This window comes from Struthio camelus, chromosome 18 (genome assembly GCF_040807025.1).
Source record: "Struthio camelus isolate bStrCam1 chromosome 18, bStrCam1.hap1, whole genome shotgun sequence".
Lineage (NCBI taxonomy): Eukaryota > Metazoa > Chordata > Aves > Struthioniformes > Struthionidae > Struthio > Struthio camelus.
The window spans coordinates 1,429,293-1,453,314 of record NC_090959.1 but is presented as its reverse complement, the minus strand read 5'-3'; the positions used below and the strand labels follow the sequence as shown (position 1 = coordinate 1,453,314).

The window sequence follows — 24,022 nt, the reverse complement described above, 5'->3', positions numbered from 1 at the left end:
TTCATTTGGCTGTACAAGGATGCGTTTTGGATGAATGAACCCAATTCATCACATGATTCATGCCACTGTGTCTTCTTTTCTGACTACAATGTATCAATGGGAATATTTAATTAATGATTTCATGACTGTTTCCAAATCATTCATAAAAATGTCTAATAGGAATAATCCCTACAGAATAGGAAGAATCCCTACAGAATTTCTAGTATCCTAGAAATACTCTTCCATTTCATCCCTCATTCTCAATTATACTTAAAAATCTATCAACCGGCTCACAACTTGTTTTAAATACCTGCCCTATTGATAGTGTATAACTGTACACTCTTCAAGACTGGAACATCACACATTCCCAACTGAAATGCCTTGTTTGTTTCACTAGGCATACATAGCACAAAACCACTTGGATTGTTCTTAAGCATGAGTTTTACTTCTTGTAACAGGATCTTGTACCAGCCTTTTTTTTTTTTTTTTTTTTTAATTGTTTTGCATGACCTTGAGGAACTTCAGCAGTCAAAATGCTCAGTTCTCCTTAAGCATTTAGGCTTGTTCATTTTAAAAGCTGACATTTGCTTTCTTCCAGTCTAGGACGTTATTTATTGTTCAAAAATTTAATCAGAACTGTCATCAGTGGAAAAGAGATCTCTTTCGCCAACTCCTTTGGACTCAGGTTTGGGAAATTTTGCCTTTACAAAGGGCAGAGCGTGCATGCTATTAGTAGAAACACTGACTGAACACAGTTGGATCATAACTGAAGTCATCCCAGGCAAACACAGAACAATCAATAAGGTCCAAAATAAGGTGCAATATTTTGTTGGGAGCAATGATTTTATGTTACTTTATCATTTTTAAAACTACCAACAGCAACTGGCTTGCTGTTTAACACCTTCAACACATCTGTAAACTGAGCCTCTTCCTCTCAGTCTGCTCAAGCTAGGAACAGGTTAGCTAATTCCATATTATCCTTCCTGAGGAAAGATTCAGTTTTCTTTGTAATTAGGTGGTATATTCTATCAACTTTTAGTTATACCAGCACCCCTCAGGGAGAATTTTTGTTCCCCTTGCACATTACCTAACCATCTCACACAAATAGAATAAATTTTTCCAGTAATATCTGTCAAACTAGCTCAATTTTTATGACATTTGCAGAATGGCGACACTAAATGCTCACCTTCTTGGCACCCTCATCTCATTATTAGTTTAATGCTCTGTAGATGACACTAATTAATCGCCAACTCAAAAAAAAAAATCACAACTCCCTCACTTGAATTATAGGCAATTCCATTTGTAAATATCCTCCTCCAAAACAAATGTATTTCCTAGTACAAAAATCTTTAACTGCATTCAGAGGTGTACAACTAGAAATTCATCCTTGGTATTTCTTCTTTCTCTCATGGTGAAGTATCTCCCCAGTTAATTTTTCCTCATCTTGACTTAAAAGGATTTTCAAACAAATGTTTGTTAATAGTTTGAATGAATTGGCTAAACCTTTATGTGTAGCATTTACATTTTAAATCTCAGTACATGAGACTTAGGAGTTTACACGTCTATATTATTTAATTAAAGGTTGCAATTTAGCAACTTAACTGATCATGCCACATAGTTCAGCCAGAAAGGTGAATCCCCACATGCCCTAAATACTTTCTTGTTTTTCCTCCAAGTTTATGGTTATCAAAGACCGCAAGTAGCCAAGTTTAAGTCTTATCTGTATTTTTATTGTTCAGGAAACACAAAGAACAATTTCATAAAAATATGGTTCTAAAACATGCTGGGAAAGTGTTATTACATTATGCCTAAGCCACAAAACATATATGGCCCAAAGAGGAAATGTAGTACACACAACACCTCTAAGATCTAGTTATGCCTCTGGAAGGTTTTAAAATGTTGTGATGAAATATTACAAGGTGCCAGCCCTACAATATTAAAACTGCTGAAGCCAGTAATCAATTCCAAAGAGAACAATTCAGGATTAGCTTTGCATTGCAAACAACCAAATCTGTTCTTGGTAACAAAAAAGAACAAGTTCTGTAATGCAATCCACTTTGTGAGCTTCAGCTTCAGTTTTCATATTCTAAGTTTAATCCTCGAGGTAGATACCGTCCAGAACTGAAAACATGCACTTTCTATAGGGTACCTTAAATTCAGTGTCTAATACAGAATTCAGCAATCGCCAAACTACTTCGAGAGCGGTCTGCATATGCAACTGGTACAAAGGCACTTCATGAAAAGGTCAACAAAGGTAAGAGAGAAGAAACACTGATACGAATTAATCTTATCAAACCCATTTTAACAGATACTTTCCCCAACATTTGTGGGGAATAGATTCCCATGGAAGTCTCTCACCAAACAGAGGTAAAATCTGAAGCGCAAAGAAAACTCTAGAGCCTCATATCCTTATGTCCAGCGAGAACATCCAGGCTCAACTGACAAAAAACAAGGGAGAAGCAACAGGCTCCCTAAAGTAACGAGAGGCCAAGTGCCCATAGGCAAAGCCTGAGTAATGGCAAAGGTCTCATCACAAGAGAAGAAAACAAAATCAGACAGCATTAGGACATAGCACTTTATCTGCTTTTCCCCCTGCCCATCACTCGTGTTCCAACTAAAACTGGTACTGCAACTGAAGCTGACATACTCTACCTATCACCCTCCCTCAGCCATTCAAGTTCTCTTTCTTCACTTAGAAAAAACATCGCATGGAAAAACACAACGGAGCAGGCAGCAAAGTGCATCATCATTGTATCGTAAATTCTGTTAACGCAGAAGGATGTTTTGGATTAATGCATATTGGTCTGTACAAGCATCAGGAAAAAAATAAAGATAAAACCAAGGCAAAGGCAAAAATCTTCAATTTAGAGGGGAAAAAAGAGTATGCTTAAATGCATGTACATCTTAACTGTGAAAGCATACGGCCACACTGAGGCATCCTTTTCCTCTAGGAATGCTGAACTGCCACCTCTGTGAGAATTTCTGACAACACAACACATTCAAACTGCACAAAAAACAGTTGCTGTTGCAGATGCTTGCCTCAGCCAAAAATAAAAGGAAGTCGAGGCTTGGCTATAGGTCTTCGTTGCAAACAAAACAGCTATAAAGGATGTTTTATTGTGCCAGGATTCTGCTGGCACAAGTAGTAACATGCCAGTTTCATTTTCATATTAGAAAGTACATTTCCAAATAACTTCTGTCTCAGGGTAAATTTCTCTGCGTAAATATAAATGCAATGAGCATTATAGTATCTTGCTTTTATCCAGGATAAAGGCTCGTTTCACTTTTGGCTTCTTAGACTTCGTTATCAGAAAGGGCAGTATTCCAGTCAAATTGTAAATGTAAAAAAAAAAAAAAAAAAAAAGAAAAGAAAAGTGCTGCATGAACTGATGTTCAGGAATGTACAGAAAATGCATTTTAATCCACATCCATCTAGTCCATGGTTAGAGCTAACTTGTTTTCTCAGTGCTGAGTCCATTTAATGCTTTTGAGGTCAATTCCATCCTGCACCATTTCCCAGAGAGGACTGTTAAAAAAAAAAAAAAAAAGAAAGAAAGAAAGAAAAAGAAAAAAAAAAGGAAAGAAAGAAAAATTATTGCCATGTCGAGCATTAAAGACAATGACATCAACAAGACTGATCAAAAAAGCAATTTCATTAACTACACTGGGGAAGAGTGAGGCAGAAAGAGCAAGATCTTCTCCTTCTGGAGGTCTGCGAGCCATTGATGATCAGTACTCACCACTGCCTTCAGCCCAAAGGACAAAGGTGAGATGGGTAGGTACCCTATCTTATTTTCTGCTCCCTGTTTAGGGCATTAATTAAGTACAAGTGTTTCTTACAGTCTTTGCATTCAGTGGTGGCCAGATGAGTCAGGACTCTTTCAGTTTCATCAAAATTAAAAAACTTATTGATCCATCAACACAATAATACCATCTCCAGCTTGGAAACTTCAAGGGAACACTTGCCCTACACTCTTGCCCTATTCTTATATTCTTCTCTTGATAAAGGTAGAATCTGGGAGAAGGTTTGTTATCAAGTTCGTTTGCTTAAAAGATTTTCACTACAGTCAAGATCAGGCCCACTATGTACTCTAGCATCACTGCATGTTTATATACAGAGAGACCACTAGATTTTTTAAGCAAACTATTTTCAACTGAATCCAACTCCTCAAATGATTATCACACCTAGGAAGGCTTTAAGTTCAGTAAGAAGGTGGCTCACCTCATTTCCCTCAGCCTCTTAACGTGCTGTATACACTTCTGCACTGTATAATCTACTTCTTCTTCTGTAGTGAAACGACCAATGCCAAACCTGAAAAAAAAAAACCCAAAAATACACCCAAAACAACAACAAAAACATCCCCCTAAGGCCCAGCCGACCGGCCCCCACCCCACACAACATTAAGGACATGAATATCATACATATGGAGGGGTGGACGAAGCCCACCACCAAGTTTCAGCATAAGAAAACAAACAGATTTGGAAGCAATAAGGAAGACTGCTGCATGCACCTTATGGATGAGTGAGCCAAGTCTTCATCTGTCCCAATTGCCCGCAAAACATAGGAAGGCTCCAGAGAGGCAGAGGTGCAAGCACTAGGGAAAGGGAAGGAAAGTAAATTTCACACTTTTGTTTATGTGCAAATGCTACGCGCAAGTAACACTCCACCAATATCTTCCAACAAAGAACAGGCTAACTCCAGATATTTAATATTATTACAGCTCTTTACAACAAATTATAGCAGGTCCCCCAGCCTCTTTGAAACAGGCAGTGAATAGAAGGAGACAGCAGGAGCAAGAAGAATAGTATTTCTGCTGTTGCAGAAAAGGAATGGAAGGGGCAGGCGCTAGATAGGAATGAGAGTAATAAGTTAGGAGCACGAGGAAAGAGATAGCACAGATAATACAGTAAGAACAAATACAGTGCCAAACACAAAAAGCATAAGGCAGACTAAGAGGCATCTGAAATGAAGGTGGGGGAAAGAAGACAAAGAGTCAAGAAAGAATTAGCCAGAGAAGATAACACACCAATGGACGCATTCAAAGCGAAACAAAACAAAAAAAGACTTCCCAAGCTGCTGTTTGGAAGCAGTACAAATCAATGGAAAGCAGAGTACTGAGGAATCCTGAGCAAGAAGATCTAGTCACAGTAGTCAGTAGTCAGGAACTTTCATCTTAAAGCACTAGGCAAAACTGGTTACATGCTGGTTACTCAATTTTTACAGGTGGCAACATGCAGCACAGACCGGAGAGCTGCTTACAGATGTGCACAAAGAAGAGCCTGAGCACCAAAGAGGTCTTCAAATTACGGAAGTGTTGGGCTTCAGAGACTGCCCGGTAAAGACCCACCCGTTCTTCCTGTTTATACTGCCAACACATTTGTAATTAAGATACGCATTTCAGACTGCTTCATTCAGAAAGGTGAAGAAAGACTTTATTAACTTCTTCCTTATAAGCATCAAGTTGGCCTTAACAGAAATGTTACCAGTCGCTCCTGTAAAGTCCATACAGCTCCAGAAGAACGCACTGAATTTTCTTTCTTCTTCTGCATCAAACATAGGTACTATTAACTATTTTAATGTGGATATCTGCCAGACCTCACTAGATTCCGGTTATGATCCATCACATAATTTGAAGAGGCTCAAATGGTGACAGCATTTACAATGAAAGTGCCATGGGTGGTGGCTACTCAGTCACAGGTAACAAGTCTGCAAAGCTGGCAGGTAGCAATTTTTGGTTTCTGCTTTCAAGACGAATAAATTTGACCTTCGTTCCCAAGGTGCCACTTTAGAGAAACAGCATCTCAGGGTGCATTCAGTGTCAGGCTGACTCATCAGCCAAAAGAGCAAATAAAGGGCCCAGAGGAGACCACTACTTAGTTTGTAATGTCATTCACGCATATTTTCTCTCCAAAATATAGTGCTCTCCCTTCCCATACATTCCACCTACCTTCCTGAAGATAGAGCCACATCTTTCAGAGCCATCAGAAGACTCTCCCCCTCCACATATGCAAAAGATAAATTGATGCACCCTACATTAAAAAACAAACAAACAAAAAAAACACACTCCCATCAACTGAATTCTACAGCAAATCCTATCCCCACATGGAAGTACTTGCACAGGGCCACTCTATCATACAGTGCTGACTTTTTTTTTTTTCCCTTTTCTTTTAATACAAGCCTTATTGGATGCTTCAGTCCTTCACCTCTACCCTCCTTGAAGGGATCTCTGAATACAAAACAGCACAATGTTTAGTTAAACCACATTATTCAGGCAGGGCCATTAACACTGAGGAAACAGACGGTTCTAACAGGGTCAGGATTTTGCTGAAGCTACCTGGATAGCGATGCTCTCTATCGCCGTTCATAACCACATCAGGAACTTCATTCATTATTTTGGTAACCAGTCGTTCTGCCAGTAGTGAGATGCGCTTATGGTCATACTAGCAAAGAAACCAAAAACAAAGGCCAAAACAATAAATAGTGAACATGTCTGAGCTCTAACGAAACTTCTGTAACCACCCAGCTCAGATGATGAATCTCTGCCTGTCTCAGGAACAAGCTTAATTCTGCATGTACAGATGTTCTGGCCTGTGTGTCCCATTGGCAGTACTTTAAAGGATTTTTACATCGCAACTGTGAAGAATGCATTGGTGCACAAAAAGAGATATAGCAGCACACAGAGGAGTCAAGAGAAGAGCTTTAAACACTGGACCTAGCAAATAAACTTTACTGTCTAAGCTTAAAAAAAAAAAAAGAAAAAATTCTTAGTTGCAAAGCTGCAATAAACTTGAACTTACATATGTTCAAATAATAAATTTGAAATTCTCATTGTTTTAACATGTATTACATAAGCATGATTAGTTCAGTTTCACAGAGGCTGATAAAGTGTAGGCGCAGAACGGAGAGATGAGTACAGCACATACTTTTAGTGAAATAAAGCTTTATCAACTGTAAATCTGTTGTAGAAAACCATGATTCAAACCACTTCAACAGAGAGAAATTTAGAAGGCTGAAAACAAACTTCCAGTTACAGAGAAACATGTACTCTGAAAATCTCAAAAGATTTACTTAATATCATAACAAGAGAATCAGATTTAATTGAGGTACATGGACACAAAAAGATCTGAGGGATCGAAGATCTAACTGGTCCTGTTTTATTATTTTCTGGAATACAAAACAAACATTTTCCCACATACCTCCATCTCCTGCTGTGCCACTTCACATGCTGCCCCAAGGCCCACTGCTAAAGGAGTAGGCACAGTCCCAGATCGCAGTCCTCTCTCCTGACCTCCCCCACTTTGCAAGGGTTCTAGCCTCACGCGAGGTCGACGGCGAACATAGATAGCACCAACCCCTTGAAAACAAGGAAAGCGTTTGAATAGTTTTAGTATATATCCACAGTTCTGAAATTATGAAAGGGAGGACACTATGATTTGGAAACATTCCTTATTTCCACAGTGAATATGTATTTGCACCCCTCACTGTACTTCTATATGTGTTCACCCCACTTCTCTGCACTACTTTCTAGAAAATGGCTTTCATTCACATCATGCATATTCCCTCTTCAGTTCGGTTCCCAGAGCTTCAGACGTGGGAGAAGTTTGGTCTCTCCCAGTGTTTCAGCCCCATAATAACTCTCAGTACTTCCCTTGCTTTTGCTAATTCCTGTGAACAGTTAAGTTCATCCCATCACACTGAAGTTATTATCTGTAGACATTTCATTTCTTAAGGCTCGTTCACTGACTCCAGCTCTGAGTTTCAGAAGAGCTCGTTTTCCTGGATTAGCAGGCCAGCAATATTCCCAGGAGTCCTCTCCCTTCTCTCTCATAAGAGACAACCCATTAGCGACATCAATCTCCAACCAGTTTTGACGGTCAGCTAGTTTCACCCTCCAGTCTCCTCACCTAGAAACCTGATATCCACCTCTTTACATGCCTTGATATACCTAACCAGGGACCGTCACCACACGGCTAGAAGTTGCAACCATTCTTCCTAAGATGTTGTGACATTTACGTCTGTCACCTGCCCAAAGTTATTGTTTGGGCATATAATGCTTGTCCAGAGACTTGCCTTCAGCCCTCAGGACAGCTCGTACAAAAAAAAAAAAAAAAAAAAAAAAAGTATCTTGAAAAAAATAATTCTTTTGCCTTTTGTTTCTGACTAGCACGTAAATTAGAGCAAATTTGATTTCTGTCTTCTACAATCCAGGGTTACCAAAAACAAACAAACAAACTCCATGAAAATGACAATAGCTTAACTTTTAGTATTTAGGAGTAGACTACAAAACCCATAGCTGGTTTTTAAATTCCATTCTGCAGAAAAGACGCAGAAAGGGAGTTTGGGGATGGGGGAGAAGCTGCTTGGTGCAGCAGCAGAAGATAACCAAAAGCACTAAGAATTTAAAGTCCTCAGTTACTTCTAGATCTCCCTGTTGTCAGTTACGCTTGGATCTAAACTTTGCCCTGTACTACAGGGATTTCATTTCAAACCTGTCAGCATCAGAGCTGCTTCACACCAAGTGGATGCCTCCTCCAGAGCCACTTCTACTGCCACAGTTTTAAGACACTATTTCTCTATTCAGTAAAACCACCTCCCAACCCATAAGCACTGAAGATCCACTTATCCTAGGTGCAGGTTACCCTGAACTGATTAAAAAATCATCCCACTACCACTAATAAAATCATTTTCTACAGTTTAAGTAATGGTAGCAATCACTATGACAGACAGGTTAGACTTTATACCATGTGTAATTAGCTTCTTAAGACAGGCACGGAAACAACACCTCTCTAGAAAAGCAATTCTATAAATACCTTTTGGCCCATAAATTTTATGGCCACTGATGCTCATTAGATCAATTTTCATATCATTGACATCCATAGGAATTTTGCCAACTGCTTGTGCCGCATCCGTGTGGAAGAAAACCTTATGAGCACGGCAGATCTCACCTGTAATAAAAATAGAAGAGAGGGGGGAAAAAAAAACGTTATCTCATCTAATGGTTATACATTTCCAACAATGAATCTCAAGTATCAGTTTTTAGCAGGGAGCAGTTCTGAGGTAAAAAAGGAAGAAAGGGGTCTTGTCACATTCCTTTGACAGCGCAGTTGAGGGCCTATAGCTGCGTAGGAGCTATTCTAGCTAATGCCCAGCAGGGCACAGTTTTAGGTTGTTCAGCAGAGAGGCTACAGTGCATTTCTTCTATAGAGAAGTTAAAAGGTCTTCTGCTGGCAAGAATTGGGTTTGTTTCCAAATTCACACCTATCAGAACATGACCCTGTTTAAGTTTAAATGTCTGAAAGGGACATCCATGTTTCCCCCACAGCACATGACTCCACAGCTGGACAACATTAAAAACTCTTTTTTTATTGACTCTTTCCTCTTGACACCAGTTCAGTACCTGCCAGTCTTACTTTCATGTTTATACTTGCCAAGTATTTTTATGCCCTTTTTCCTGTTTTCCAAGTTTTACAACACTTAGTTCCAAAAATTTTCTCAGAAAGCATTATCACTAAATTCGTACGCATGCTGATTACCCTCATCCAAATTGACTTAAGCCCACTATCAACTTTTCTGCATCCAGAGTTAAAATACACTACAGGACAAAATGATGTAGTGTTGGTGGGTAGCGTACTTAAATATTCTTTATTCTTGCCACAAAAAAAAATCATGACTCATATTGCACAACGTCCTCAACTCGCACAACTGCATCCCAGATTTCTCCTTTGCACAATTTTGATAGTGTCTTGCCATTGTAAAAGTTGTTGTCCTCCTGTGGTCCAGTAAGAAGAACACTGCTATTGCTAATAACAGGCCACAAGCCTTATGTTAACTGTGCCTTATTCTAACCTTGCAAGGCCTCAGTCCTGGCCTATTAAGGCTTGTCATCAATGTATTATGAGAACTTACTGTGTGAACCAGAGCTTGGTACTAGTTGTCCCTTGTTATGATGTGACATTTAAGCACGGGATAACAGCGATAGCCTTGAGAACACAGACACAGTTTCAAAACAGAGGCTCCAGAGCTATAAGCAACTCACTGATGGACAATTGCTAGTCAACTGAAGAAATATAACCTTGAAGACTGGGAAAAGACTGCTTTGAGCAAAACAAAGGAAAAAGCAGCAGCTAAGCATGAGAAAAAACAGTTGAGCAACAGGATAAGACATCTGCCACAGCCTGGGAAAATAACACCCTCCAGAATTATGCAGTACATAGTTCTGGACAGAGGTCAAAGCCTAAAAACCGTCTAGAAACTCAAACATCTTATAAAAGGACATCTTGGGGTGGGGGGGGGGGTGCTGAGATCATTGTCACAGGAATTGTTACTGTGGAATTACTGTGGGATCCTCAGAGCTGCAGGTGGGCCACCTCCTCACCCTGCCTGCTTCAACAACCCCAGTTCTCTGGCTCTCCCTTCACTTGCTCCACCTGCCTGCTCTGCAGATCCTGTGCCTCCGCTGGCCTGCTCAGAGCCTGCCTCTCCCTCTCTCTGCCTCCAGTTCCAGGAACCCTGGCTCTTGAGGGGCCTCTTGACCTGCCAGCCAATTGTCCAGCTCTGTTTATGGCAGTGTGAGTGCATCTATATCCGAGCAGGGTGCTCACCCTCTCCTCCTAAAATTCTGCATACTTCTCCTCTCTAACACTTTAAGTGCTCAGGAAACCCTTATTGCATATAAGCTCAACTTGGCTAGTTATTCTGAGCAACAAAGCTTTTTCTTTCCATTGTAAAATTCAGAGTGAAACTGAAAACAATGCAGTTGATCCATATTGCAAGGCTAGGATTTCTGCAATATCTGTTGTTAAAATACTGAGTGCTGCACTCATTTCCCTTTTAGAAAAAGTTTGTTTGAGATAGCATCATTACCTCCTTAATCGTACTACACCCAATATTCTACATCAGTGCAGGTCTCTAACACTTGTTTGTGAAAACACTAAGTAAAACGCAGCAGAAGTGGCATGACTTGGCTTGTGGAAGCCAGCATCTACTTACCAATATCATGAATTGGCTGTTTTACTCCTATTTCATTATTCACAGTCATTACAGAAACCAAACTTGTATCTGGCTGAAACGCAGCCTCCAATTCCTGGTGAAACATTCAAGGAGACAGAAGTTGTAACTCAAAGCAGGAGCAAGAGATTCCTGAAGCACAGCTTCAGTTTGCTACCAAATCTTAACCACTAGCCCCCGTAACTAGCACATTATCAACAAAACGGTTGCTTTCTAACAGATGTTCCTGATGAGAAAACTAACTATACACATGTGTAGGAAGAAGCATGGGCAACTGCATTTCTACACATGCCAGCACTGGTATGTGCAATGACACCTGACTTGATTAAATCAAGTTATCACAGGCTTTTGCTACATGTGCATCATACTCACATTCCAGTAACTTTTTTTTTTTTTTTAAACAAATTAAACACCCACAAAACAGCTTAACCTACATCTAGACAAAGTGAGATTGGCTGTAAAGGAATTCTGCTAAATATAAGGAAGCATAATGTGAAGCAGGAGTCTGCCAGCAAAGTTCTCAGAGGACATCATTAACGCTTTTGTACCTGCAGGCACAAACCCTCTACCCTGCCACATAAACACAACATCTCTCCAAGCCAGATATCCAGCCTAGAAATAAAACTAATGCTGTCCTTTATTATAGAATACAACCGATGAAATGAGTGTACAGAACGTCTAAACCCAGCGCTGCTGCAATCACACCCAGAAGGGTCAATGCACGGACATAAGTCAGAATGGAGTTTTGTAATCACTGTGTCTGATGTCTTGAATAGCTCAGGTCATGACATTTCACCACTAACTCCTGTATCAAAGCCAGCTCCACCCTATGTCCAAGTCATGTACTGGCCTTTCTATATGGTATGCAACATCTCCAACTGCATGTCTGAATGACAGCAGGTGCATGGTGGTATGAAAGATGGATGCTCTGGTTGAGAAAAAGCCTAGAAGACCACTGAGGAGAGAAAACCTTTCTTGAACTGTGACCTAACTGCGACTCCCCTTGTACCTTGTGATATTATCATCCTTTCCTCTTCATTACTAAGAGGACATAAGGTCCTCTCAAACCTCAGTTTGAAGCAAAAATCTCTTCCATGCTTACTATCTTTGTGACAGTAAAAACCTACCTTCAAATCGATGAGCCCATTTTTTTTAACAGGCAGATATGTGACCTGAAAACCTTCCGTCTCCAGGGAACGGCAAGAATCCAGCACACACTTGTGCTCTGTTTGGGTAGTAATGATGTGCTTCTTTCTGGATTTATAGAATCGTGCAACACCCTGTCATGCACAATCCATAAACAAGAAATTTGCTGTTAAATTGCTGAAGAGAGCAAACTTTACATAAAATCCTCATAAACAAGAAACTAGACCAAGTACTACACGGTACAGGCTGAAACAACTCATGCATAACAAACAAGAGAATTAGCAATAGTCCATTCTGCAGCATTACAGTTTACTCAGAGGAAGCCAGAAGGTAACTTTGACTCAGAGGAAGAAAATTTTTCTTTTCCAATTAATTACTCAACTATGCTGTAAAACTACAATTCAGACATTATTCCATTTCAATCTTCTCTGCCCCAAAGTCATGAATCTAAAAGGCAATAACATGTCATTTACACTAGATACTTGCATCACGATTCATTTTTCAAAAGCATCTCAGTTTTCAAAAAAGTCTGAAAAGTTGTTAGATAAAAATTCTACATATTTTTTATCAATAGAAACCCTTTTTTTAAAAACTTATGAAATCATATGGAATGAAAAATCTGAACAGCCACATACAACTACGCTAAAGGTTAAAATGTTAACTAGTCTTAGTCAGAAAAAAGTTCATAATCAGCATCTCTGCCGTACTTCACGATAAATGTTTTAATCGTGCAAGCAGAAGTACTGTGCTTAGTGCACGTAAGATAGACATACATTTTATCTCCAGTTAAAATAAAAACAAAAAAAAAAAACAAAAAAATACCATGAACTAATTTTAATTTTGTTCAGATCTAACCAAAAAATTCTAATATCTTTAAATTAGCATCAGAATGGAAAACTGTCAACCTAAAGAATTTTATGGACTAATTACATCAATAGCAGAAGGCTGAGGTGCTTTTCACCAGAGAACAAATCCCATCACATAAGCTCATTTTTAGAAGAAAACAAAACATCACATGTTATACCCTGCCCTCAAAACCATGCCCTAGAGAGCATGCCATCCCAATATTTCTTCCATCTATCTAGCAGAATATGGCAAGTGATAAAACAAACAGTGATAAAACAAACACATGCTAACAAGGTCAACAAATTAACACTTAAACTGTTGAGAGGTGTGTATGGTTCTTAACAGCATGATCTGTGACACAAAGCCCTTACAGATTCAATAACAGCTGTACTAAACAGCCACCAGTATAAACCTTTTACCTTAATTGCCATATTATTTGATTCTGTAGCACCACTGGTAAAAATAATTTCTCTGTGATCCGCTCCTATTAAATCTGCCACTTGCTGTTTAAAGAGAAACACAGATATGATTTGTTATTCTAACATGCAATGAATTCACCATATGAAAAACACAAAGTGTTTTCTAGAACACAGTCTTGAGCCTCGAAACAATTATAGCCAGTGCCTAACAAAACGGCACTACAGATACAACAGTCTAAATATCTCCATTAATACAGAATATATAAGGAAATCAAAGTCAACATTAGTAATGGTATTAAGCATTAGCTTCTCATAAAAGAATAATAGTTTAAAATGTGAAAACGAGTAAGTACTACATCCAAAATAAGCCACAAAGACCCATAACTAAGATTAGGAGAAAAAAATCTTATCAATTTATAATCATAAAGCATGAAATTAGCCCAGTTACTGCAGAAGCATACTAAAGGAAATGAGGTTGCTAAATCCAGCGCACAGAGAAACAGCTAAATAAAACAGTTTTTTCTTGCTTTTGATTTTCTTTTTAAATTCGATTTCTTCACCAGCAGGAAAACCGTGAACCTTTGGAGTGCTGAAGGCACTCACCCGTCTTGCTTTTTCCATGGCAGCCTCACTCTCCCACCCATAGGCATGAGTCCTGGAATGAGGGTTACCATAGTAGGTCATCAGATAAGGAAGCATGCTGTCCAGAACTCTAGGATCCTGCAGGACACAAACAGCTCAAGCTTAAAAACTGAAAATGAGGCGCATTTCCTTCCTCTCTAGGCACAAGTACCGTTCCTTATAGCCCAGAACTAGCACTTCTGCTCTAGTGCCTCTCTTCATTTCAGGCCAGACCGGGACAACTTAAGGTCATTGCACGTACTCCATACAACATGCCCTGCAAGGATCTGGCAAACACAACAAGTAATCTGGCAACCTCGGTCTGTACCGAGATGATCTCAGAAGAACTGGACTTGCTGAGGAGAAGGGATACACAATCTTAACAACTCATAGAAATTACACCAAAAAACAAAAAAAGTTAGTTATATTACTTCCTCATCTCTCCTCCAAACAACGCCCACCGCGGCTAGTTTTAGTTTAAGCTGTAACATGACTCCTCTCGTTACCACATCTTGCATCCACAAAACGTTAAGAAGATGCACTAAGTCTCTAAAATCCCCTGGGAAACGTGTAAGAGTAGATGATGGACAAGACTGTCGTCATGGCACTACAAAGACTTTTCCCGGATGACCGAGACTTCCTCCGTTACCAAAATAAAAACGTTTGTCAACCGCAATTCATTGTAAACGATGCTGGCGAGCAGCAGCCGTCAGAAGAAACGCAGTAAGCGCTTCAAGCTCAGGAAGCGAGCGCCGCAGGAAAAGAAGGAAACACAAGGGCAGGGAGCGTCTCCCTCGGCGCCCGCCGCCTTTCCTGCCCCGTGCGAAGCGTGCGCAGGGCCGGGCGGGGGCCGGCTCCCAGGCGGCGAGGCGCAGACCGCGGCCCGGCACGCACCAGCGGGGTGGTGGCCTGGACGTCCATGTACAGCGGCCGCAGGGCGCCGCCTCCATCGCCGCGTTGCCCTGCGGAGAGGGAGAGCCGCCATGGGGCGCCGGCCGCCGGGCACGCAGCGCCCGCTCCGGCCCCGCGCGCCGCCGCCCTCCCCGCCGCAGCCCCGGCCTTACCGCGTCCCGCTGCCGGCTCCGCTGCCGCCGCTGCCGCCGAGAGCCGCCGGGCCGCGGGGCCGCGGGCCGCCCGCAGGGCCGCCAGGCGCCGCCACACCAGCATGGCGGCGCGCGGCTGCGGGGCGCAGGCGGAAGCGGCCCCGCCCGCGCCGCAGCTCCCGGCCCCTCCGCCCGCCCCTTCCGGGAGTGCCACGGAGCGCGCCGGAAGCGGGAGGCCCGAGCGGCAGGAGGCGGAGGGCGCACCGAGGCGAGCGAGGGGCGAGGTACGGCTGGGCCGCTCAGCCCTGCGCGGGCGGCGTCGCTGGTGGTGCCGCTGCGACGCGGCCGGGGCCGCCGGGCCTCAGCGGCGCCTCGACAGCAAGCGTCGGCCCGGGCCGGGGGGGGGGTGGGGGCGGCGGCGGCGGGGGGTGGGGGCGGCGGCGGCGGGGGCCGGGCCGGGGCGGCGGGGGCCGCCTCTCCGGGCGCTCGGGGCTGGCCGGGGGCGGGGGCGGGGGGGGTGGGTGCCGCCTCTCCGGGCGCTCGGGGCTGGCCGGGGCCGGGGGGGTCGGGGGGGGTGGGTGCCGCCTCTCCGGGCGCTCGGGGCTGGCCGGGGGCCGCTGGCGGCCGGGAGCCGCCCCGCCAGGCGCGGAGGCCGGACGCGCGGCTGGAAGCCCGCGGCGGGGGCGAGCGAGCTCCGGGTTAAAGGACTTCGCCGCCCGGGTGCCGGTCGCGGCCGCGACACCGTTTCGTTAGGCGAAGGGGCGGGAGGCTGGCAGCAGGCTCCTGCTTTCCGGTTTATCCAGCCTCTCCTGCGAGCGGCGGCGCCCCCCAGGGAGGCCTTGCGAGCCTCGCTGTTTTAGTAACGCGGTTCTGCGCGTTCAAGCCCGGGTGATGACAGGGAAACTAGAGGTTTCAGCAGCGTGTCAGGAGAGAAATAGCGAGTCTGTTTCTGTTTTGCGAAATAGCGTAAGATCCCAGTTGTTTCAGCCCTTTTGGAAAGCTCGTGGTGTCACGGGACTGCTGGGGAGGCCTCTGCTATGAGTTACTGATCGTGGTGTGCGCAGCCCGGCTAAAACGGTGCAGCATGGACGTGGTGAAAGCCCAGTTTTGTTCTTTCTTGAAAGTAGCTGCTCCGGAAGGTTAGAGACGTTACTAGTGAGAAGAGCGCAGCGCCGCTGCTCCGAGCAGCAAGTTGGCAGTTTGTGCGACCCTGAACGGCCGTGCAAGGCGTGTTGGACGCGGGGGTTGGTCACGGGAGCTGCTGCTCCCTTAGACGTCCTCGTGCTGGACTCCCGTAGCACAGACTCGTTTTTTCCCGTTTCTCTGCTCTCCGAACTGTACAGGGAAAAGCCCCAGGTGAAAACACCTTGGGACAGCAAGCCTCGTGGCAGAGGCGTTGTGAGGGGGCCCCGCCTGTTCGTTGGGAGACACCAAACAGAAGTGCGCTCCAGCCCCTAGAGAAGGGCTTTACAGACGGTCCCGAGTGAGGGACCTCAAACTAGTTATCAGAAACATAGTGGCTTTCACAGAGGCTTGCTGACGGCAAAACAGGGCTGTCATCAAGGTATTGGCGTTTCTTTGCTATTGTTTCCTATTTGTTAAGTGAGCAAGCAAGTTTAAAAACTTCCTTCCTACAGCGTGTCTTCTGCTCCGAGTTGCAGAGAGAGGGAAAACCCAGGGCACTAGAACTGGGCCTTTCCAGTGTATTTTGCTAATAAACTGACAGGCTGCAATCCCGTTCCAGTTCAGTGACCTGCCTGGGCTGCCAGCTAGTCAGTTTGCCTACGGTACTACAGTAGTGAGAGGCTCTGGTACGTAAGGACCTCACAACTGCTGCTATCCAGCCCAATTTGGTTCTAGAAGTAGATTAGACAAAGTGGTAGATCCATGTTCCTTTTGTGGTTTTCTTTTGTGCTTTCTTTTCTAGATGCCTGTGACTGTGGGCCCATATGGGCAATCGCAGCCCAACTGCTTTGACAGAATAAAAATGGGTTTCATGATGGGCTTTGCAGTAGGCATGGCAGCAGGAGCGCTGTTTGGCACGTTTTCCTGCCTCAGGTATGTCGCAGAAATGGCTTTCCTGGACAGGTAACGATACAGCCAGAGAGAAATATTCCCCGTTCAGTTTCAAACAGAGCCGAACGAATGATCTGGACCCACGGCAGTGCGTACACGGCCATGTCTTAGCTCTAAAGATTGTCTGAGGTATTCTGCAAGCTCTCAGTGATCTGTATCTTGCTTGATTTGCGTGTCCCGTTTCCCTGCACCCCCTGCATGGACGTAGTTATCTTATTGACCTGGAGTCTTGAATGCAGGAGCCCAGTCTGAATTGGTGGCTGTCAGTGGCACAGTCCTATCGTAAACTGGGGAGAGGTAATAGCCCGAGTGCCCCTTATGCTATCCAGCATGCCAACACAGAAACAAAGAATGGTCTCTGCTCGGCCGAGTTACCTCTTGTGCTACTTTCTGGCTGGCTTTGGTACACATCATCCATTAAAAAGAGTTACTAAAGTAAACTCTAATATTTTGCACAACTCCTTGTGCTTGAGATTTTTTAACCTGTGATTAAAAATGGGTGATAATTTTGTAGTGCCCCTGAAAAGGAGGAAAAGGCACAAAATCTAATCTTAACATTTAAATTTAAAAATGTTCTGATCCCTCTCAGATCCTGCAGCATGTTTGTAAATGGTACTGTGCTAGTAGCAAATATATTTTGTATGGTATAAAGAAGCAGTGACAGTGGGTCTGTAATACTTGAAAAATGGAACGCAGCTACGTTACTTCTGTTGTGCCATTGTTCTGGAAAAATCTTTGTTTTGAAAAGCCGTACACAGAATTCCTTAGACACTACACTCCCTGCCGCGCTTAAAAGCCAAGTATTTCAAGAACTTTCTAAGAAACAGTTCACTTTTTTGGTCCAACCTTAAATAAATGTGAACAGGAGAACAAAAGCGCATCTGAAGACTTCTAGGCCTTTTAAATTTCTCTCATATTAAAAATACAGTGTCAGTGGTACATGGGAAATTAGTTGACAACGTGGTTTCCAAGTTGATGGTATTAAAACTACTGCCTATATAGCCAGACAGGACTAAGATTCAACAGTTCAGATCCTTTTTATTCCCTGGCAGGTCAAATATGCAGCCAGAACTAAGCTTTGTTTCCCCAAAATAAGGATGCGTGGGGCACTAGCAGTTAAAGCCTTTCCCGCTCCTCTTTTTCCCATTTTCTTTTCCTCTTTCTGCAGCATGCTACCAGTTGTCAGCACATCCATTTGTGGAGTCAGGGAATGGAAGTGCTTGGACAAGCTGAGGGGGAAACATTGTTACGTTTGTCTTGAGCGGGTCCCTCATGCACAGCCCCGCAGATCCCTATGCTGACACAAGGAAACGGCAGGGCAGGAGGGTACAGGGTCAGCTAGTACAGCCACAGAAGAAAATACACGTGGACCACTGGAGTGAGTCACTGAAGTGTCTCAAAGAAAACAGCTCTGCTTTTCTTTGCAGTAGGTCAGACACAGTGCAGCGCAGCCAGTCTTTGTGAAACTTGAAGATACCACTTTAAATTACCAATTTAAATTTAAACATTGATTTTTGGCCACTTGTGATAATCAGCTGGTTGTGTCAAACGTTTTCACCTCTGTGTGTGTCCGTCACCTGTCAGGGCTTCAACTTCTGTACAATTTTTACATTTTCTTTTCTCTCAGGATTGGCATGAGAGGACGAGAACTGATGGGTGGAGTTGGCAAAACAATGATGCAAAGCGGTGGGACGTTTGGGACGTTCATGGCTATTGGTATGGGAATCCGCTGCTAACTTGGAGCTTGGGTTTTTTAACCTGAAGAGTCCTTGTCCAGCCGTTCTTCCTCTGTACTATAATAAAATCTTTAGATACCTGGAATTTTGAGTGCTCCTCATGTGAAATTGTGAAGCATTATCCTACTCGCTTTGTTGATTGTAAGCTTGCTTTTTACCAAATGTTTTCCTCACTTCCCTTACTCCCATAAAAGTGAGACCTCCTAATAACCCTTTGTACTGTGTTACAGTTCATATTTCATAGGCTAAGAATAGTAAATGCTTTTTCCCTTTGCTACTTGGGCAGCTCACCTTTCTGATGTGTGGTTGTAAATACCCCAGCTCTAGGGTGACTTTCCCTTACTGAAAGTACAGGAAAACCAACTCCCTATTGGGGATGTTAGGCAAGTCCTTTAACTTGCTGAGGGCAAACTACTGCTTTTGGGACTTCTTCCTCTGACAGGCTGGAATCACATGCCCCCAGCTGAGTAGGAAAGAACACAGAACAGTTGCAAATGCAGTCATAAGATTTGGAAATCATTAAATTGGTGGTAAGAGAAAATAGTTCCTGTTGCATGACAGCTGAAAGTGTTTGGTATTTTGGGAGAAGTCACAAAGATGACTCAGCATTGTAAACAGAGGAGATTTAACTTCATTATCAGACTGTGAGAAACATTTGCTATGCCTCCCATCAATACTAGCATAGTCTGTGCTGTGGGGAATCAGCTCTTCTGTAAGTTAGTATCTTAATGTAATAGTAAGGAGAAGAGCGCAGCTGGAATATACTGCCTTTCGCAGTTCTGCCACACAGAAGGCCCGTACAGTTCTGTAGGGTGCAGCAAGATATGCTCCAACCTACAGCCCTTCCACAGAAGGAGAAAGGAAGTATAGAGCAGTGCCAGTTGCTACTGCTGTCAGTAAGGGGAACTCAAAGCTGTTTTTTCCATTTGCTTTACCAAGGAAGGGGGCATCATCAATGAAAGCAAGCAGTGCCACCAAACAACCTGTATGCTGCAGGCATGGTCTTTTTCTCCAACCTTCCTTAATGGATTTTATAAACTGGTCAAAACCTCACAGAGAAAACATGTTGTATTGCTACTTACCATCCACTAGCAGCTATAGCAATGCCTCTAGCAAACACTATGCTACGTTCAGTGCTGCAGTCTCCTGTTACTTGCCTTCTGAAACAAACCTCATCTTTGCTTCCATCATGTTGCAGTGGTCTGTGTTTCTGTTTAAAAGCAGCACAGGTTAGCCTGCGCTAGTCAGAAGTATTAACCGAAGAAACTGAACCAGCACCTATACAGCCTTTACATGTTACAAGTACTGTTTACCCACTTTTAAAGAAGAAATATAAATCTGCCACTAAAAGACTTTTTGCATGCTGTCATGTGGTTAAGTAATCCCTACGAGGAAAATTCTGTGTAGCACAGCTAGCCCTCCTGGGACAGCTGAAGCTTTACTCCAACTAGCCCTGCTGGATTATTACTGGCAACTAAAAACATGGTCAAGCAAAACCAAAAAACCCCACAAGTTTTCCAATAAGCCACCAAAACTTGGCTTTCTTCAGGTTTGTATCATGCACTCCTGAGACATGCTCCCAGATTTTATGCTTGGCTCCTCCAGACATCTACGCTTTCCATCTACACCAGTTTGTCTTCCCCACTACCATTTCCTCCCATGTTACCAGTGCTCCTTTCTGTGTTTCTGAAGACTACACTTCACCCTCCTGCAGCTCAGCCAAAGCTGCATGCGCCCTGAATGGCATCCTCTTAAGTGGCTGAAGAGGACAAGTCACTGCCATGCTTTCCTCTAGAAGCACTGGCAGTGCTCGCTGTCTGACCAATTTTCCACAGAACTGGGTGGAACATTTACACTGTTACCAAACATGGCTTTTATTAGCCAATGGTTCAAAAATTACTGAGGAGTGGAAAAGGGGTACTAAAGAGGGCAATCCCCTTGGCCAGGGTACCTTAAAGAAACCAGACTAAGACATTTCTACAACCCCATGATTCACAAACATTTGAGGAGGAGGATGTTTTTTGTTTTTCTCCACAACAACCACCACCACCAACCACATACAGCAATTAAAATCTGTGGGCTGAGTCTGCAGCAGGCATGAGAAGGTGCAAGAGCTCTCCACTGCCAAGCCTGTGAGAAAACCTACAGGCCCTCCACAGTCACAACTGCAGGACAGTCCAGGTTCAAAGACAGCAGGAACCACCACCCTCATTTTCTTCTGGAGATAAGGAGTGGTATTCTGAACAGCCATCTTATCAACCATTTCAAAGTGACTATCACCATTCTTACCAGAATGGTAAGTCTACCGGTCTTCAATGTACAGTGCTTGAATCACACAGGGGGAGAAGAGAAATAAAGCTTCTCAAAGGCCTTTTTAAGAGAATTTTATTTGAGTGGTTCTTACAAAGATTGTTGCAATATGAAAGTCTTTGTTTGATAGAAATATCAAGCTGTCTTGTCAAACACACTGAAGTAACCCAAAAATATATTTCAGAGCTCACAGAGCTTAAAAAGAGCAAAGATTATATGCAACCAGAACAAAACATGTTTCTGTATTTCCTGCTCATTTTCAGACTTGGCTGAAACCCTTCAGCTGTGCCACGCTGCATACATAGAAACTTATGTGGAAATGCAGAGAGAGTTTTGTTTGGAAACTTAGACACACCTCACACAGTATTTACAAAGAAACTTTTACAGATACATTAATCAAAAGTTACCATCAAGAAATAAAACCCTTCAATCCTTCTATTCTTACCGATTATTCAGCACAAAGCAAGCTGAGTGGCTGACCAGAATCAGCTTTCAGTAGCCTTTTGAATTTTCCATTTATACAAAACACTAAATATGTCCCTTCATAAAGTCTATCTCCAATATTAACCTTTAGCAGATCACCTACATTTAGTGAAATGTAAAATGTAATTGCTGCATTAAAAGAAAGGCTTGTGAAACATTAAAAATGTCATTATGTCCCATCTGCCTTTTACAGATAATTTGTTTTCTATGAGCTACTTCTCATTTCCTACAGATCACCTTAGTAAATGTACAAGAATTACAAGGCAGAACAAGAAGTCAACAGCTTTGTATACAGTGGAAATGCTAGTCAGGGAGAATGAACACACTGCATTTCTGCTTACTTCATTTTATTTTTAAAGGTAGCAGGAAGTGTACACAAAAATGACATTAAATCCTTTCCTTTAGTTTTATCTAAATAAAAGATAACTCAATCTTCCTCCAAAAAATAACTATGTACAAAACTGACTAAATCCATCTTCATCGTCGAACAGGAACCAGTAGTTGGGTTGCCGTCATAGAATCTGGGAAAAGGCTATGGTATGTGGGAAGAGGTACATATGCTGCTGTGATCATTTTACCTAATTCAAAGATCAAAAGAAATAATCAGTATTTGTTCAATTATGTAATTAATAATAAATAAATGCAGGTCTCCACGTGAAACACACTCACCTGCAAACCACCTCCCATGCAATGCATTTACAGCTGCAATGGCAGCAGCAATCGAAGGACATTTGACATACACATTGCCCTGTAATACAGAAATGTCATAGTCCATTAGAAGTCTGATGATTTCTACCTATTCCTTAGTGAGCATGAGAAAAACCTTTTCAAAGGGGCTAAGCCCTCCCATTTCCCCCGGAGAGATGGAAAGGATGTTCAAGTGAGGCAGCTACTGCAGTTTCTCCTACATGAACTTTAGCATCTATTTTTACCGAAATAAAGGCCGAGATGAAGGAAAAGGGAATAACGACAGCAAGGCAAGAACAACCTTAGATACATCATGTGAATGACAGTCTAATCTTTTACCCTCGGCTAAAGATGCCTGAAGTTTTCTACCTGCAAACTAAGCACTAGTCCAATCTAATCTGAAGAACTGCAATACTCATATTCAACAACTGCAGAACATATACAGTGGTCACAGGGAATACACAGGGATGTATACACATTTTTGTGGCAAACTGCATACAACCAATAATGCCTGAACTAGATAAAGACTCAGGCTGAAGCAGAGATTATTTTACAGGGAAAAGAAAATATTAAGAAACAGAAGCATACTTCTTAGCAGTTTCTTCCAGCTGGTATTAATTTTTCCCACTGTGATCTTATCATTTCTTTTGGGGGGGAAAACCTGAGATTAAGAGCTCCAGCAGACCTCAGCAAGGCAGCAGAAATTTAAGGCACTAAGTAATTAACATGCAAAGTTCTGCTCTTAGTCTCCCCTGCATGGCATCTAATTTGCTTAAACCTTTAAAAGAGGCACAGCAACTAAAGCCTTAGTTATCCTTAAAACACCACACTGTAAATAGTTATGGTACAAGAGATGATCCATCATTCAGACTATGCAGTGTCAGGGCTGCAATCTTTTCACACGCACCAAACTAAGCCTTCACTACAGATTACTGAGAGCACTTAGCCTGCTAAGTCTGGCTGTCTGGAAAAGAGCCCCAAAACATGGGAGATGAAATAGATGAACTGAAAAAATACAATGACTAGAATCTCAGCCTGGAAAACAAAGGACAGCACAGTGAAAAATTTATGTTAAAAAATATATATGAGATGTATTTTAAAAAAAAAAAAACAGTAGGTATTTTATATCTGGGCCATCCCGGCATTACCATGACAAGATGGATTTCACTTAATAGATGGCAGGCTCATTCATTATGATGGCTGCAATTTTTTCTTTTAAGTTCATTTGCTAAAATGAACCAGATTTACCGTGTAAGATCTGAGCACATGGAACTGAATGTTGACGGCTGCTTTTTTTGTTTGGCTTTTTCTTTGTTTTAAAAACTGTCAACAGATACCAACTCCTTGTTTTTTCTTCTTAAGTTCGGAATAGGCCAATATATTATGGGAAAGTTTCTATCTATCATTCTAATGGTCCAACGTAACAGTGATCTTGAGGTACTAACAGAATTCCTCTGAAAAACATTAAGGTATGTTTTATACCGAAAAGAATAGAATGGGATACAAAATAACAAACCCTCCCTGCACCTACCTTCTCTCCTCCCTGCCCAAAACCACAGCCACATGGGACGACCTATTTACTTTCATTATGCCAACGACTTTAAGTCTGCAGGAAAATAAAAAAATCTGAAACAAGAAAGTGTTGTTTTTGCTAAGTGCTTGTCAGAA

General features: G+C 42.6%; 3 protein-coding genes across 11 annotated transcripts in view; 1 reads left to right on the top strand and 2 right to left on the bottom strand.

Moving 5' to 3' along the window:
• Positions 1 to 1,687: 1,687 nt before the first annotated feature.
• Positions 1,688 to 15,201, bottom strand: NFS1 (NFS1 cysteine desulfurase). 3 transcript variants are annotated; one of them, XM_068912489.1, is made up of 13 exons: positions 15,084 to 15,201; positions 14,914 to 14,981; positions 14,002 to 14,118; positions 13,399 to 13,482; positions 12,115 to 12,267; positions 10,970 to 11,063; positions 8,791 to 8,925; positions 7,177 to 7,334; positions 6,315 to 6,420; positions 5,928 to 6,009; positions 4,491 to 4,574; positions 4,202 to 4,291; positions 1,688 to 3,505 (listed from the first exon to the last, which is right to left on the bottom strand). In XM_068912489.1, the coding sequence occupies exons 1-13, from the start codon at positions 15,184 to 15,186 to the stop codon at positions 3,442 to 3,444; spliced, it is 1,338 nt and encodes a 445-aa protein (XP_068768590.1). In that variant the 5' UTR covers positions 15,187 to 15,201; the 3' UTR covers positions 1,688 to 3,441. The 3 variants fall into 3 exon arrangements, with proteins under 3 accessions (XP_068768590.1, XP_068768589.1, XP_068768591.1); XM_068912488.1 differs by having other exon boundaries at positions 14,914 to 15,201; XM_068912490.1 differs by lacking the exons at positions 14,914 to 14,981; positions 15,084 to 15,201 and adding an exon at positions 14,669 to 14,877.
• ROMO1 (reactive oxygen species modulator 1) lies at positions 15,176 to 18,959 on the top strand. Its single transcript, XM_068912491.1, has 3 exons — positions 15,176 to 15,346; positions 16,990 to 17,120; positions 18,766 to 18,959. Exons 1-3 carry the CDS (start codon positions 15,185 to 15,187, stop codon positions 18,872 to 18,874), a joined length of 402 nt encoding a protein of 133 aa, XP_068768592.1. The 5' UTR covers positions 15,176 to 15,184; the 3' UTR covers positions 18,875 to 18,959.
• Positions 18,960 to 21,242: 2,283 nt separating this feature from the next.
• Positions 21,243 to 24,022, bottom strand: part of RBM39 (RNA binding motif protein 39) — a 34,084-nt gene continuing 31,304 nt past the window's right edge. For all 7 annotated transcript variants that reach the window (XR_011135315.1, XR_011135317.1, XR_011135316.1 and 4 more), the window contains 2 exons: positions 22,337 to 22,415; positions 21,243 to 22,245 (listed from right to left, as the gene is read on the bottom strand). Coding sequence is in view for 2 of the 7 variants with exons in the window: in XM_068912484.1 (XP_068768585.1) it covers positions 22,145 to 22,245; positions 22,337 to 22,415 (180 nt within the window). In the remaining 5 variants the exon portion in view is untranslated. The remainder of the gene's footprint in view (positions 22,246 to 22,336; positions 22,416 to 24,022) is intronic.